We start from the raw sequence: 14,240 nt of genomic DNA, 5'->3' as shown, positions 1-14,240 counted from the left end.
ACTGTACATGCAACCAACCTGTGATTTTAATTAATTAACCGGTTTATTCCAAAACCGAACCGATTTTACCAGATTAATCGGTAGTTCTTCAATTGCTTACACCGAAACGAAACTATTATTCTTCAACTGGCCCCGGGTTAAGTGGTACTTGTGATGTGAGATTGAGAGTAGAGATTTTGATTTCAACAAACCCAACCGGAAACGGACAACCAAACCGGAGAACGTAAACGGGTATACAAATCTGAACAATATAACTTAAGAACCTCCAAAAATGTATTACATGATCTAATATCATTATGGTATAACATTGTGATGAACTTGTTACTTGTACACAACAAGATAGTAGTACATTTGGTGCGCCTGTTGCTGAGAACAATCAAAAGAAAGGAAGACGACCAAAAGTCCAAAACTTTTCAGCGATTCTTGGTTTCTCTTTAGTCATGTTTTTGCTCTCGCTGATTGATTCAAACAAGTGGACTGTCATTGGTGGAAGCGTTCCCTTGTTTTACTTTCTTCTTAGGCTTACGCTTCTTTTGTTTCAGCCACATCCGCGTCTGGTCTTTCACATTTTTCTCCCACTCTTTTCTGTGCTTCTGGTAAAGCATCATAGCTGCTCGTGCATCATCAATCTGCAGTTAAATAAGAGAGATAAATATTTGCAGATGCAAAACGTGAAGATGTTTGTTTATATTCAGATGTATATACTTACAGGGCAGTGCTCTCCATTTTGGATGTCAGCTCCTAGAATTTCAGATGTGAGATGTTTCAACGACTTTCTTGGTTTGCCCCTGTTTGGAAGATTACAGATTCATTAGGTTACAATCCAAAGGTTTGAAGTTTGGGAAAGCAAAAGTGTGACAAGTATCAACTAGATAAAAGAGAGGGGTATGAGTGTGAGTACTTGAGAAAGGGCTGATACTCAGCTGTGTCCCTTATGTCCTGTTTGGGGTGTGTTAGCAGCAAAGCCTGTAACAAAGTTTACTTCTGTTAAAACTTTGTATTGGTATTGTAACCAGATTCTAGATTTGTGAAACCTACAGACCTTGAGATCGTTGTGCAAGGCGTGTCCCACTAGAATCTTTCCCTTTATCAACTCCGCTACTTTGGTCTGAGCAACGCAGAAATCTTTGGCTGAGGTTAAAAAAAAATGCTAAATTAAGATCAACGTTCCAAACTGTTTAGTAGAAAATTCAATCCATTTGGAGCAAAGATCAAGAATTTTGACAGATTGAAGAAAAATATTACAAAATGTTGAAAGCAAAACGAACCTTTTCTCAAATCTCGAGGTCTAATTCCACTAATATGTGTACGAAAGTCAACAACACGTTCCACTGGACGGACAAACTCATCGTATAGAACATTTCCCCATTTGTTAACCTGTCAATTAAGATGGTGAAACAATCAGTGACCTTCACGTAGAAGAAGAGAGAGATATACACCTCAAGAATATGGAAAATGGGAAAGACATTATGAGATGTGTACCAAGGTAACTCGTCCAAGAGCACTTTTGGTTCCTTGACTGACACCAACCATTTCACAGTCCATAGCCACTTCATCTGTCAAACTATCCACATGTTGGTGAGATTTGATATACATATTGCTCAAAGAAATAAACATCTACTAGCAAGATCCTTTTTTTGTTGCTTATAGCAATTTCTCAACATTCTTTTACTATCTAAACAACTCAAAGCCAATTCCACAATGATCAGCATTCACAAAAATGAAAAGAAGAGCAAGATTATATAGCTTATAACCAAAAGTTATGTACAAGATAGTCCGAGAACCTAAAGAAACCAACAATTCAACAAAACCCCTAACAATGTAAAGCTCATATGGTGTAGTGAAATAACATTGTCTATATATATCTTAGCTAGTTAGTCGTCATGACCCACCTCGAATCGTCGTTAACAGGAGTTAAGGGATCAATCTTAGGAACATCAACCTCCGAATCGGGTCTCTCTTTCCGCTTCCCTGCAAGTTTGCTGCGTAAGTTAGAACAACTAAGAAACCAAAAAAACATGGTATTTAAACCCTAAACCCCAAACCTCAAGTTCGAATCTTTAGGTTGAATGGTACCTAATATGGAGCTGGTATTATCTGGGCTATCATTACTAAACGATTTTCGAGTGTTGCCCTTGTTTCCATGAGAATCAGATTTCAGCTTCTGCAAGCACGATAGACAGAAACCAAAAAGTTCAATGGCTGAACAAAGAAAAAAATCTGGAGAAAGAGGGAGAAATGTAAGAGAAAGAAACAGAGACTAACTTGTTGGAGGAGTGACCAATTAGGGTTTATTTGAACAGGTTTTGTATTTGTCTTCTTCGTCTTCTGCTTTCTCTTCAGATCAGAAGAACTCATCTTTTTTAGTTCAGCCCCGGTCGTTTGGAAAATTTGTTGAGAAGCGCGGCTCAAGATTCCAGAATAAGGTTTAAGAGAGAACTCGGTTTAAGACCCTTCCAAAACGTTGCCGTTTCGTTCTAAACCAAATAATACGATTTTCATCACGTTAGAAATACTATAATAATTTTTGTTTGACTAACTTTTTGGTATGATAAAAAATCATACATGTATTCAATTATTGTATTTTTTTTTTTACACAAGTATTCAATTATTGTATTTTTTTTTTTTGTTGTTTTTAAAGCTAAGATAAGATATGGATGTATTCTTATAGTAGTAATGTCCTTGCTTAACATAAACAGAGACGGAAATGATTAATTGGGGCGTAATTAGGTGACTTGGTGGTTCAACCAACAAAAAAAACTAGCACATGGGAAAGCAGAAGCACCTCCCGTGTAAATAAATATTCGCATCATATGTTACTTGCATCATCGGATTCATTCAATTGTTCTGTTCCGACTTCCGACACACACCAAAAAAAAAAAAATTCATGACACATGCATGGAAGAGATACTATTAACTTGTGTAAGAAAACGTACAGCTTTCTGATGGATTGACGCGAAAGATCACATTTTAACGTTTATGTGAAAAAAAAACTTAACTGATATGTTAGTGTTCTCTCTTAAACTGTCGAGATAACCACGTGTTGAGTTGAGATGTGGTCGAGCACTAATTACAGTACATTGGAAATTAGAAAAGTGTAATTATTCTTACATAACTCACTGTTTTGTTCTGTTGTTCCACATTAATCATATCACTAATTTATTGCATTAGTTCTTTAGCTCTCTGTTTAACTTGTTCTGTTTGTCAACGTTGTCCCTTTTTTTTTTTTTTTTTTTTTTNCCTTTTTTTTTTTTTTTTTTTTTTGGAAATCGTTCTATGTATATTTGTTGATAAAAATTAAACGAGGTAGAGATTTTTTGTATAACAAAAGTGGTTGGTTAGAGTAGAAAGCATATCTTCTTCATTAGTTAAAAAGGATATGCCAGTGACATGCTTGTTTTCTTGTTAGATTCAATTGGGCATGCTTTGGTATACAAGACAAAAGCGATCCTGTTATTTAAAGTGGGTAATTTATTAAATGAGAAATTAAAGAGATTATTAGTTAAAAATACGACGTCGTTCTCATGTTTAGGGATATTGATTTTTTAACTTATACTGTATACAAAAAAATTGCTGTCAGAAACCTCTCAAAGAGAAGAAGAAACCAATGAAACAAAAAAAAAAGGTAGTAAAATACTAAAATTAATTAAAAATGAAAAAAAGGAAAGATAAATCCTAAGAGAATAATAAAAAAAATAAAAGAAAAGAGAGAAGAAAGAGGAAAAAATAAATATAACCATCCGTCACCGTGTGAGGAAAATAAATTAGAAACTAAGAAAAACCGACGTCTTCATCATCTTTCATCTTTCATCTTTCATCTTCTCTCTCTCGCTCGTCCTTGTTGTTGGATCTCTCCCTCTCCCTGATTAATCAGGTACTTTATCTCTTATGATCATCATCACGATTTTTTTTTAGCTTTTTGATTCTGAGTTTTTTTTGTTGGTTAATTGTTTTTGCTGATTAGCTCCTGATGAATTGCATTGTTTATTGGGTTGAGATTTGGGTTTAATCTCTTTTGATCGTCTAGGTTGGTTGGTTGTTTAATAGTAGTTTGTAACCCTCTGTGCTTGTGCTACAGGCTTCGGTAGCTTCCGATTATACGAAAATTCAAGTGTGCGTGTGTTTTTTTTTTTTTTTTTTGCTGAATTGTTTTCGAAGCTTTGTTTCTTCAATCTTGATGCTAGCAAAGGTCAGGAGCTGATTTATATAAATCTCATGATATATATTCCCTACTTCCTTCCTATAATTTCTTGTTTTTTATTTTTTTGGTTGTGAAATTGGGTTTGATCTGATTTTTGTTAGGCATGTCTGGCAAGGTGGCTTTGTCTTGTTTCCTTCTTAAATTCATATTTAATATAATAAGACTTGTGTTTTTGTCACAAGAATGTTTGGTTTTGCTGTGGAAATCATTGGTTGGGAGATTTACTTTGTTTATGTTTGGGTTTTGAACAAGGCATTTATTCTTGCTTTCTGAATTGGGTTTGATTTATACAGCTTAAGTTTCATAAGTCTGCAATGTATCCGTTGATGCTTGAATGTTCAATGTGCTTGTTTGAAAAGCACTTAGCTAGAATGAGCTTGCGGTGTAATAACATCGGGGTCTTTGCTGTCTTTGTGGGTGAATTTTTTTACTTGTTCTTTCGCTCTACTGTTTGCTGATCTTTGTTAAATTTCAACTACCAGGGGGTTTCTGCGACGAAGCAAAATATGAGACGAAGAAATATGATGACTGGTTTAGACATGGAGCAGCATTCTCAAATCTTTCTCGGTCATCCTGAACCATGCATTGGAACTAACTTTCTGTATCCAGATAACCCACCCGTGAACATTGTTCCTCATTTAGAAGCTCCTTCTCTGCAAGAACCTTATGACAACAACTCAATGTTCTACGGGCCTCCCCAGCAGTACCATCTTCAACGTGCTTCAAATCTTGGTTCTGCCATGTCAACCGCACCAAATTTCTATCCCCCTTACGTGAACTATGAAGCTCCACCGAGTTATATGTTGTCTCCTGGAAGTTATGGTGCAGTCGTTGGAGCTACTTCCGCTGAACATGAGAGAAATCCCCATTTTATGGATCAGGGATACAAAAGAAAGAGTTCTGAAGGAATGCCTGGAAATTCTCAGTATCCATTAGCAGCTCCGTGTTCTTTCCCTCAATTAAATTCACAGGAGGCAGCACCTATCTCATTCCCACAGTTTGGTAGTTATCCTCAACCACTAGATCAGGGAAGTGTGAGGAACATAGCAGGAGCAGCTACAATGGATCCACTTCTCTCTCATGGTCATAACAACTTCATTCAAGGAAACTATGCAGCTCATCCTTTTCTACCTCCTGGCTCAACCTGGTATGAACAACACTGTAATAGCAGCAGATCTGATGGATCGTCTTCGCATTGGTCCCAAGCACCCCCTGCACCTTATATGCCTGGTACTATCCTTATTTGCAGCATTTAAATTTGTCATTTTGCAATTTCTTGAAAAATTTATTCTTCTTCTTGAATGATCTTTTAGGTAACGTTGTTCCTGGATCCATAGACTCTGGTAATGTCTGCTTCCCAAGATACCATGAAACATCTAGTAGCAGAAACCCCACACCACCATCTGTATACCCAAGGAACCACTATATTAGCAATCACCCGGTACCTCCTCCTCCCATTGTATACCCCCACATGCCTTCAGCCTCATACACTGAAACTATGCATGCTACTTCATACACTCACATGGGACCCGTTCAATCAACCGGATTCAGGATAAACCAACAACATCCTCGAGAAGATTATGTACCTGGAGCAATACTAAGGCACCATGGTTTTCCTCACCTAAGAGCAATTCCCACAGATGTACTATCCTCTTGATCACATTGTTCATCTTCTATAGTCAGTTTGTTCAAAAGAGTGTTCACTTTCCAATAATGGCTTTTTCTATGTTGATATGTTTAGGAAGTTGCACTTTGGGAGGCGGGCGAGTTCTACAATGATGATGATTATGTCGATGATCATCAAGCCATGCGCTTAGATATAGAGGACATGTCATATGAGGTTAGTCTTTTAGACCACATAATTCAAATGGTCCACGTTACTCTTTCACCATATAGCTATTTAATGAATTCACGGTGGTGTGCCTTATCTGATGACATTCAAAACCTCGATGGTGCAGGAGCTTCTTGCTTTGAGCGACCAGATTGGAACTGTGAAGACTGGCTTGTCGGAAGAAGATGTTAAAGATCTTCTGAAAAGAAAAACCTCATTAGCGACCAGAATCAACCTGGAAGAAGCTCCATCTACCGATCTAGAAAGCGATTCTTGCACAATATGCCAGGTAAGGACTGCATCCCCCAAGCTTATGCAAACAGTCAAAGTTCACTTAGACTCTTATTAGTAGTAAAATTATCTTTTCTTAATAATGGTCAATTGACAGGAAAACTACAAACACCAAGATAAGATTGCAACGCTAGATTGCAAGCACGAGTACCACACAGAATGTTTGCAGAAGTGGTTGGTTATCAAGAACGTGTGCCCAATCTGTAAATCAGAGGCACTGGTCATGGAGAAGAAGAAGAAGCTACGGTTAAGTAGTATAGGAGAAGAGGTTACTGCGGATTCAAACTAAGAGAGGTTACCCGTACGCAGATGGTTTTTTTAGACGTGCTTTTTTATCTATTGGTTTTATAAGAGAGAGAGAAACAGAGTCAGGGTAAGTCTCCAGCCCCAAATTCTGTAAATTTGTACTTTTGTGCACATAATTTGTGGTGACAGTCTAAAAGCTGAGATTGGCTTAGTGACTATAAAAAAACTGTACAGGCTTCTTTGGTTCATTGCACATTTTGGTTGCTCCCCTGAAGTTTCTTTTACATTCTTCATTTTTGTTCATCAATTCTCGAATATGATTTTGTAGAAATAATTTAAAACATTATAAGGATCTGAAAAACTTACACCAAAAGAAGCAACCAAAAGGAAAACACAAAGGAGTGTATTATCATCTGCATATATATCATCCATAGATAATTTAAACTGTATAGTTTCTCCTAAGAAACAAAATGGCTGTGGATCGAGAGAGATCAACTTGAGCAGCATCCGACCTTCTTGACATCAGAAACATCGTCCTTAGACCCAACATTAATACTCCGACCTTTAGGAATCGTAGCCGGATCATCTCCAATATCCAACGCTTTCTTGCTTGCCACACGGTATATTTGAGACAGCACTTCAGTGAAAGCATTCTCCACGTTCAATGCTTCGAGTGCAGATGTCTCCATAAAGAATGTGTTCTCTCTCTCTGCAAAGGCTTTAGCATCTGCGGTAGAAACAGCTCTTAGGTGACGCAGATCAGCCTTGTTACCAACAAGCATAATCACAATGTTGGCCTCTGTGTGGTCTCTAAGCTCCTTCAACCATCTCTCAACGTTCTCAAATGTAACATGTCGCGTAACATCATAGACAAGCAAAGCTCCAACAGCTCCTCTATAGTATGCGCTTGTGATTGCTCGGTATCTAAAAAAGTAACCAAACACAATAGATAGATCATCATCAAACATATATGTACATGAAAACTTTTCACTAACAAGCCCCCAAATGTGTCGATTAGGTTATAACACAATCAATCAAATTGTAATCGTTTTTTTTTAGGGGAATTGAATGTAAGAAATGGTTATTTATACCTCTCCTGACCGGCGGTGTCCCAAATCTGAGCCTTGACGATTTTTTCGTCGACGTGAATGCTTCGGGTGGCGAATTCGACACCGATGGTGGATTTAGACTCGAGGCTGAACTCGTTGCGGGTGAATCGAGAGAGAAGGTTTGATTTGCCGACGCCGGAATCACCGATTAGTACCACCTTGTAGAGGAAATCGTAATCATCGTCAGCTCTATACGCCGCCATTGCGTGAGAAGAGAGGGTTTCTTCGATCAGAGAAGCAAGCAGGTCTTTTGTTTCAGGTTAACCCCGGTGGGTGGTAAGAAAACGTGTACTGACGGAACAGACGGAGGCAGAGAGATGAAACGCACAAGAAGAAGAAGACACAGAGAGAGAGAGAGAGAGAGAGAGAGAGAGAGAGAGGTTTAATGGATGAGAAAATTTGCGCAGATCTGCGTACGGGTCGGGTCGGATCCGGATCCAATTATTATCGGGTCGGATCCGGATCCAATTATTATCGGGTCGGATTTTTCGCAATGGTATTTGAAGTACATTTTCCCAATTCAATGATTCGGATTTATGTATGGTCTTTGATATCCTAACATTTTTAATTTCTACCACTAATAATAAATATTGTAGTTAATAACATACTTATAATTCTTTCAGATTCAACACCTATTTATTTAATAACTAATATTGTAAATATTTTGAAAATACAGTAATATATATATAAAACTTTGATATATTATTTAAAAAACATTTATTTTACTATTATATATAAATATACAAAATATACATACTTATATATTGTTTTCTCTAATATATATATATATATATTGGTATTTATGAGAGAGAATTGACCTTTTTCTTTTGTTCATAAACATAAGCCTAAAATCTAATACCCTATTTTCTTGGTATTCTTCGGTAATTTTGATCTAAAAGGTAGTATCAATGTCGTTTGATTCATTAGAGAGATCCTAAACTGCGGTTTCGTTTTCCTAATTTTTTTTATCTAATTTTTTGAAGAATATGACAAACAAAAACGAGATGATGCACAAGGAGGAGGAGAAAACGATGGTGTTGTGGCACATCAGCAGCTGTCCGATTCCCGATGGTCATGATCCTTCTCTGATCAGTTGGAGAATAGAATCAGCGTTGAAAAAGTCTGGCCAATGGCGCTACTGCTCTGGTCCTCTCTTTATCACTGCCTTTGGCAACCTAACAGAGATCCCTGGTGACGATGACGTTCTGCGCAAGCTTTCTTCCACTGGAATCGCTCTTAAACATGGCCACGGTTAGTTACATAAAACAAATTATCTTCTTTCTTCTCTATGTATATTAGGGTTTAGTCTAGATTAAACGTTACTTTGCTTTTTCTTAAACAGACGTTGGAAGGGGTTTGTTGGAGTGGACCGATGTGAATCCAGCTCCGGCTACTATAATGCTCATATCTGATTCTAAGGAACTAGAACCGTTAGCTCGTACGCTTTACGACCTAGAAAATCAGGGCTACAAAATTCTTTTGGCATATCCTCAACGAGCTCCAGCTCCCGACTGGCTCTGGCTTAGCTTTCTTAGTGGTGTTTCTAAAGAGTGGTTATGGAATAGCTTACTGTCAGGTGTTAACTTTTTCCCCTCTCTCTCTCACTTGAAATTAACTTTTTCCCCTCTCTCTTTCTCACACTTGAAATTACCAGCAAAGCTGTTGTTCTCAACTAGTTTAGTTAGACCATCATCAATAGCGTTGCTCAAAAAAATAAAAATAAAAGTATTTTAATTGAAATAAGTATAAACCAATAATAAGTGTACTGGTGTATAAACAGTATAAGAATCGTTTCTTCCCACAGCAATCTGAGAAACGATTTCTCTTCTCTCTCTTATCTTTTTAATATTTTATGTATCAAAATTTTGGTAAAGCAACCGCAGAGCAACGACCACTAATGATGCTCTTAGGATTTCCACATGCAGATGATGATGTTGATATGAAGGATGACAAACAGGAAACAACAAGACTTGTTCTTCAGGAAAAGTGCAGTGAAACCAATGAATCTCCCTGGAGTTGCTCAGTATGCGATTTTCCTGGCCAAAGCTTTGAAGATTTCACCACGCATCTCAAGAGTGCGCAACATTCATATGCTGTAAGCATCTCTACCTCACTCTGCTTCTAAATATATTTGTCACCTGTCTTACCCTTTTCAAAGTAAATTAAATATATAATTAATGCCTTTGGTTGTCAAGCAGGAGTGGGACTTGGAGGCTAGTCATAACAATGTGGATCGACTAGACCCTGCTAACATTCCCATGGGTCAATCAAAGGCAAGTTTTATTATCTTATCCCAAGTTGAGATTGCTAATTTCAAAAAATTCCCTTTCACAAATTACCTCTGGTTATGGTTGTCAAGCAGGAGTGGTACTTGCTGTATAATCAAGATGTGGCTCATCGTACTTCTCTTCTAAACCAGAGGTCCGGTCCCTTTAAGCCTCTAAACATTCCTACTAATACCATGGTATATCTCAAATTGAGATTTCTTTTTTTTGGCATTTTCTTACGGTTGAGTTTCACTAGACCCCAGAGACCAGATGTGAAGAGGTACATATATAACATGCTTGTGATTTTGGATATACTGACTTTGGTTGATGCTTAAACATTGAAGAATACATGAAAGAAGACAAATACTGGAGAAGAAGCTATAGATGAGGAGAACCCCGAATGATCGATCATCTAGATGGAGGGACGGACTGTACGAAATAAAACGAAGAAGAATGTGCTAAGGGGAGTTATACGTTTGGGGTGATGTGTAAGGAGTTGGACAAGAAGGGCCTTTTGGTGAAAAAAAGAACTAATAATAATAATTTGTGACATTTAAGATTAAATTTCGGAGCATTATTATTGAGTAAGTTTACAAAAAAAAATGCACTTTTGAAAACATACAGACTTTGTGGTTTCGTCACAAAGAATTTAATCTACACACTAGTTTTTAACCTCGTAACATTCAAATAGTACATTACATATATATATTGACCAACAAAAAAAGAGTCCATATTAAATTGATAAAGTCCGAGAAACTCATGAAAATACTAAACAATATTTTACATGTTGAACTGTCCGATACTTTCGGTGTTCGTTGGATCAACATGCATGTAGAAACACACTTAAGACATAAATCGTCATGGTGTCTAAATATCACATGATGAAAATTGTATTCTCGAAATAATCCACCAATAAAAGAGCTTTTGGAACTGGATGGAATCGAGAGACAAGAGACTATACGGATTTATCGATTTGATATATCTATGTAGTTTTTTCCAAACAAAATTTGAAACTGATAAAAGGATATTTGCCTTTTTAAAACGTCAATATAAGGCCTATATAGTCTATAGAACTCTATGTGAATAAAGGTCGTATCATCACATATAGATCGTGATTTAGTTAGTGAGATCATCATATAGCGTGCTAGAGTTTAGTGATAAGTATTTTTCCATTCTTAAATAATAAGTTCATATTGTGTCTATAAGACTATATAATATACATGATATTTCTGAGCTTGAGAAAAGCACAATACAGGTTCAAATTTGATAATTTATTTGGATGCAAGAATTAGGGAATAGTGTTGATATACATAAGAAAAAATTATACAAAACAGAGAAATAAAAGTATGGAACAAATCTTACAAGTTGGTCCCGTAGCTCAGTTGGTTAGAGCGTTGGTCTTATGAGCCGAAGGTCGCGGGTTCGAGCCCCGCCGGGACCAATATTGGGGAATAAATTCATTAATTTTCTTTTGCGAATCAATCCTTTGTTTCTGTAAATCTCATCAATCTTGGGCTAAAGTAATTAAAATGATCAGAAACAACCCCACCTTGAATTTGAAAAAAAAGAAGATCAAACAACACCTTTCTCCATTGGTTGAAATGTCAGTCACCAAGATGGGCTTATTCACCACAGAGAGAGCGAAGCTTCAACTCTCCTTCTCTTCTCTTTCTCTCTCATTTACTTATAAACCACTCAACATTAAACCTTCTTGTGCCTTCAAACAAAGAACACATTATAATCTCATATATCTCTTTCAACATATATATATATATATACAAAAATCTGGTTTAAATATTCAGCCAGATTATGTGATAATCTTGTTTAATAAAACGTTCTGCTAGCTTCTACCTGATCAGAATCTCTTGCCTTTATACTGATAATCTACTGTCATGGGATCGGGATGGTTGCTCCGCTCTATCACCTGTCTAAACGGACCAAAGAAGAACAAACCAAATCGAGGCAACGTTAGTATAAACTCTGTTTCATTAATTTCCTTTCTTGTCCTAAATGACTTCAAAGATGTTATCTCTAGGTACATTCTGAAACATCAAACCGGTTGGATCAAGCTCTGCTTCCACGACGCTCACCTCAGAAGTCGCTGTTATTCGCATTCAAAAGGCTTTTCGAGCATTCAAGGTTCGTCTTTTTTCACTATCTGAAAATTCTGATTCACCATTTTCACTTTCTTTTTTTTTTTTAAATCTTGTTTCGAATCTGATCCGCAGGCGAGGAAAAGACTATGCAGCTTGATGAGCGCGAGGAGATTTAACTCGCTGATCCAAGGCCATAAACTGAGTAACCAAACTTCGACTGCACTCAATGTGATGCATACTNTGTAAATCTCATCAATCTTGGGCTAAAGTAATTAAAATGATCAGAAACAACCCCACCTTGAATTTGAAAAAAAAGAAGATCAAACAACACCTTTCTCCATTGGTTGAAATGTCAGTCACCAAGATGGGCTTATTCACCACAGAGAGAGCGAAGCTTCAACTCTCCTTCTCTTCTCTTTCTCTCTCATTTACTTATAAACCACTCAACATTAAACCTTCTTGTGCCTTCAAACAAAGAACACATTATAATCTCATATATCTCTTTCAACATATATATATATATATACAAAAATCTGGTTTAAATATTCAGCCAGATTATGTGATAATCTTGTTTAATAAAACGTTCTGCTAGCTTCTACCTGATCAGAATCTCTTGCCTTTATACTGATAATCTACTGTCATGGGATCGGGATGGTTGCTCCGCTCTATCACCTGTCTAAACGGACCAAAGAAGAACAAACCAAATCGAGGCAACGTTAGTATAAACTCTGTTTCATTAATTTCCTTTCTTGTCCTAAATGACTTCAAAGATGTTATCTCTAGGTACATTCTGAAACATCAAACCGGTTGGATCAAGCTCTGCTTCCACGACGCTCACCTCAGAAGTCGCTGTTATTCGCATTCAAAAGGCTTTTCGAGCATTCAAGGTTCGTCTTTTTTCACTATCTGAAAATTCTGATTCACCATTTTCACTTTCTTTTTTTTTTTTAAATCTTGTTTCGAATCTGATCCGCAGGCGAGGAAAAGACTATGCAGCTTGATGAGCGCGAGGAGATTTAACTCGCTGATCCAAGGCCATAAACTGAGTAACCAAACTTCGACTGCACTCAATGTGATGCATACTTGGTGCGATATACAGAGCCAGATCAGAGAAAGACGTTTGTATATGGTGACACAAGGTAGACTCCAGAACAAAAGATTGGAGAATCGGTTGAAGCTGGAGATCAAGCTTCAAGAGCTAGAAGTTGAATGGTGTGGAGGTTCTGAAACAATGGAGGAGATTCTAGCAAAGATCCAACAGAAAGAAGAAGCTACGGTGAAGCGTGAACGAGCAATGGCTTATGCTTTCTCTCATCAGGTCAATGAAACTGATACTTCACCTTAACATTGGTTCGTTGGTAGGTTTGTAACTTAGATAACTTGTAGCTCAAGTAAATTTTCTTGTTTTTGCAGTGGAGGGCTAATGCTACACAGTATCTAGGTCAAGCTTCCTTTAACCTAGGTAAAGAAAGCTGGGGATGGAGTTGGAAAGAACGGTGGATTGCGGCTCGACCTTGGGAGATTAGGACTCAATGCCACAGCACTAAACCGATCAAACCAGCTAAAAAACCGGAACAATTATCACCAAATGTGACAAAGACCTCCACTAAACCGGGTTTGCCAAACACCAAGGAAGTAAAAAATTCCAAAAAGCCTGGTTCCGGATGAGTTTGATTAAGTCGGTTTATGTTTTTACATATAAAAAAATTGTCTGGTTTGATTTCTTTCTTAATGGTTTGTTTCTCTATAAAATTGGTGGTTTCTTTTTTGTATACACACAAAAGCCAAACTCTTTTTTAATCATTTACCAAGTTCTTTTTGGGCCTATCCTATTGGGCTTCAATCTTATAGAAACGACGACGTATTGTAGGGATGCCAAATTATAGAAAAATGTCATTCAGGTCTTCTCTCTCTCTGGTCGCTGAACATTTTAAGATCGCTTTAGCTGGTTCGTTCGTGCATCTGATTTGCTGCTGTCTTTAATTTTCTTCCAAGAGTTGAGGTAATTTTGATTCTCTTTTCTTTTTTTTTCCCCGATTCTGAATCTCCTTCTTCTTGATGGTTGCTTAAATTAATCTTTCGTTAAAATTGGATCGACCTTTTGGTATATTGCTGCAATTTCAATTGATTCTGGAAGAAGAAGAAGAAGAAAAAAAAAACGACCTAATCATCTTTGTTCACGTGAAAGGTTTTGAATTT

The 14,240-nt window shown here is 37.1% G+C and overlaps 5 protein-coding genes, 1 non-coding gene and 1 pseudogene across 7 annotated transcripts in view; 5 read left to right on the top strand and 2 right to left on the bottom strand.

The window, feature by feature from the left end:
* LOC104765327 (RNA exonuclease 4) lies at positions 233–2,418 on the bottom strand. Its single transcript, XM_010489021.2, has 9 exons — positions 2,266–2,418; positions 2,077–2,164; positions 1,893–1,971; positions 1,483–1,564; positions 1,269–1,377; positions 1,043–1,131; positions 902–966; positions 710–788; positions 233–629 (listed from the first exon to the last, which is right to left on the bottom strand). Exons 1-9 carry the CDS (start codon positions 2,356–2,358, stop codon positions 465–467), a joined length of 849 nt encoding a protein of 282 aa, XP_010487323.1. The 5' UTR covers positions 2,359–2,418; the 3' UTR covers positions 233–464.
* On the top strand, positions 3,766–6,860 carry LOC104765326 (probable E3 ubiquitin-protein ligase HIP1). The gene is made up of 6 exons (XM_010489020.2): positions 3,766–3,874; positions 4,684–5,431; positions 5,515–5,843; positions 5,943–6,041; positions 6,160–6,321; positions 6,421–6,860. Exons 2-6 carry the CDS (start codon positions 4,708–4,710, stop codon positions 6,610–6,612), a joined length of 1,506 nt encoding a protein of 501 aa, XP_010487322.1. The 5' UTR covers positions 3,766–3,874; positions 4,684–4,707; the 3' UTR covers positions 6,613–6,860.
* On the bottom strand, positions 6,890–8,049 carry LOC104765325 (ras-related protein RABA1g-like). Its single transcript, XM_010489019.1, has 2 exons — positions 7,661–8,049; positions 6,890–7,493 (listed from the first exon to the last, which is right to left on the bottom strand). The coding sequence occupies exons 1-2, from the start codon at positions 7,879–7,881 to the stop codon at positions 7,061–7,063; spliced, it is 654 nt and encodes a 217-aa protein (XP_010487321.1). The 5' UTR covers positions 7,882–8,049; the 3' UTR covers positions 6,890–7,060.
* LOC104767518 lies at positions 8,710–10,298 on the top strand (annotated as a pseudogene).
* TRNAI-UAU lies at positions 11,313–11,386 on the top strand. The gene has a single exon. It is a non-coding gene; the product is annotated as a tRNA-Ile (tRNA).
* LOC104765324 (protein IQ-DOMAIN 1) lies at positions 11,659–13,866 on the top strand. Its single transcript, XM_010489018.2, has 5 exons — positions 11,659–11,912; positions 11,981–12,003; positions 12,838–12,928; positions 13,018–13,359; positions 13,455–13,866. Exons 1-5 carry the CDS (start codon positions 11,838–11,840, stop codon positions 13,707–13,709), a joined length of 786 nt encoding a protein of 261 aa, XP_010487320.1. The 5' UTR covers positions 11,659–11,837; the 3' UTR covers positions 13,710–13,866.
* The window catches only part of LOC104765322, a 4,220-nt gene continuing 3,888 nt past the window's right edge, over positions 13,909–14,240 (top strand). Inside the window, exon 1 of one of the 2 annotated variants that reach the window (XM_010489015.2) lies at positions 13,909–14,043. The gene's annotated coding sequence lies outside the window, so the exon portion shown is untranslated. The remainder of the gene's footprint in view (positions 14,044–14,240) is intronic. The other variant, XM_010489017.2, reaches the window with a different exon arrangement.

Source organism: Camelina sativa, chromosome 19 (assembly GCF_000633955.1).
Source record: "Camelina sativa cultivar DH55 chromosome 19, Cs, whole genome shotgun sequence".
In the NCBI taxonomy this organism is placed as follows: domain Eukaryota; kingdom Viridiplantae; phylum Streptophyta; class Magnoliopsida; order Brassicales; family Brassicaceae; genus Camelina; species Camelina sativa.
The sequence above is the reverse complement of the archived record's forward strand: the minus strand, read 5'-3'. Positions and strand labels throughout refer to the sequence as shown.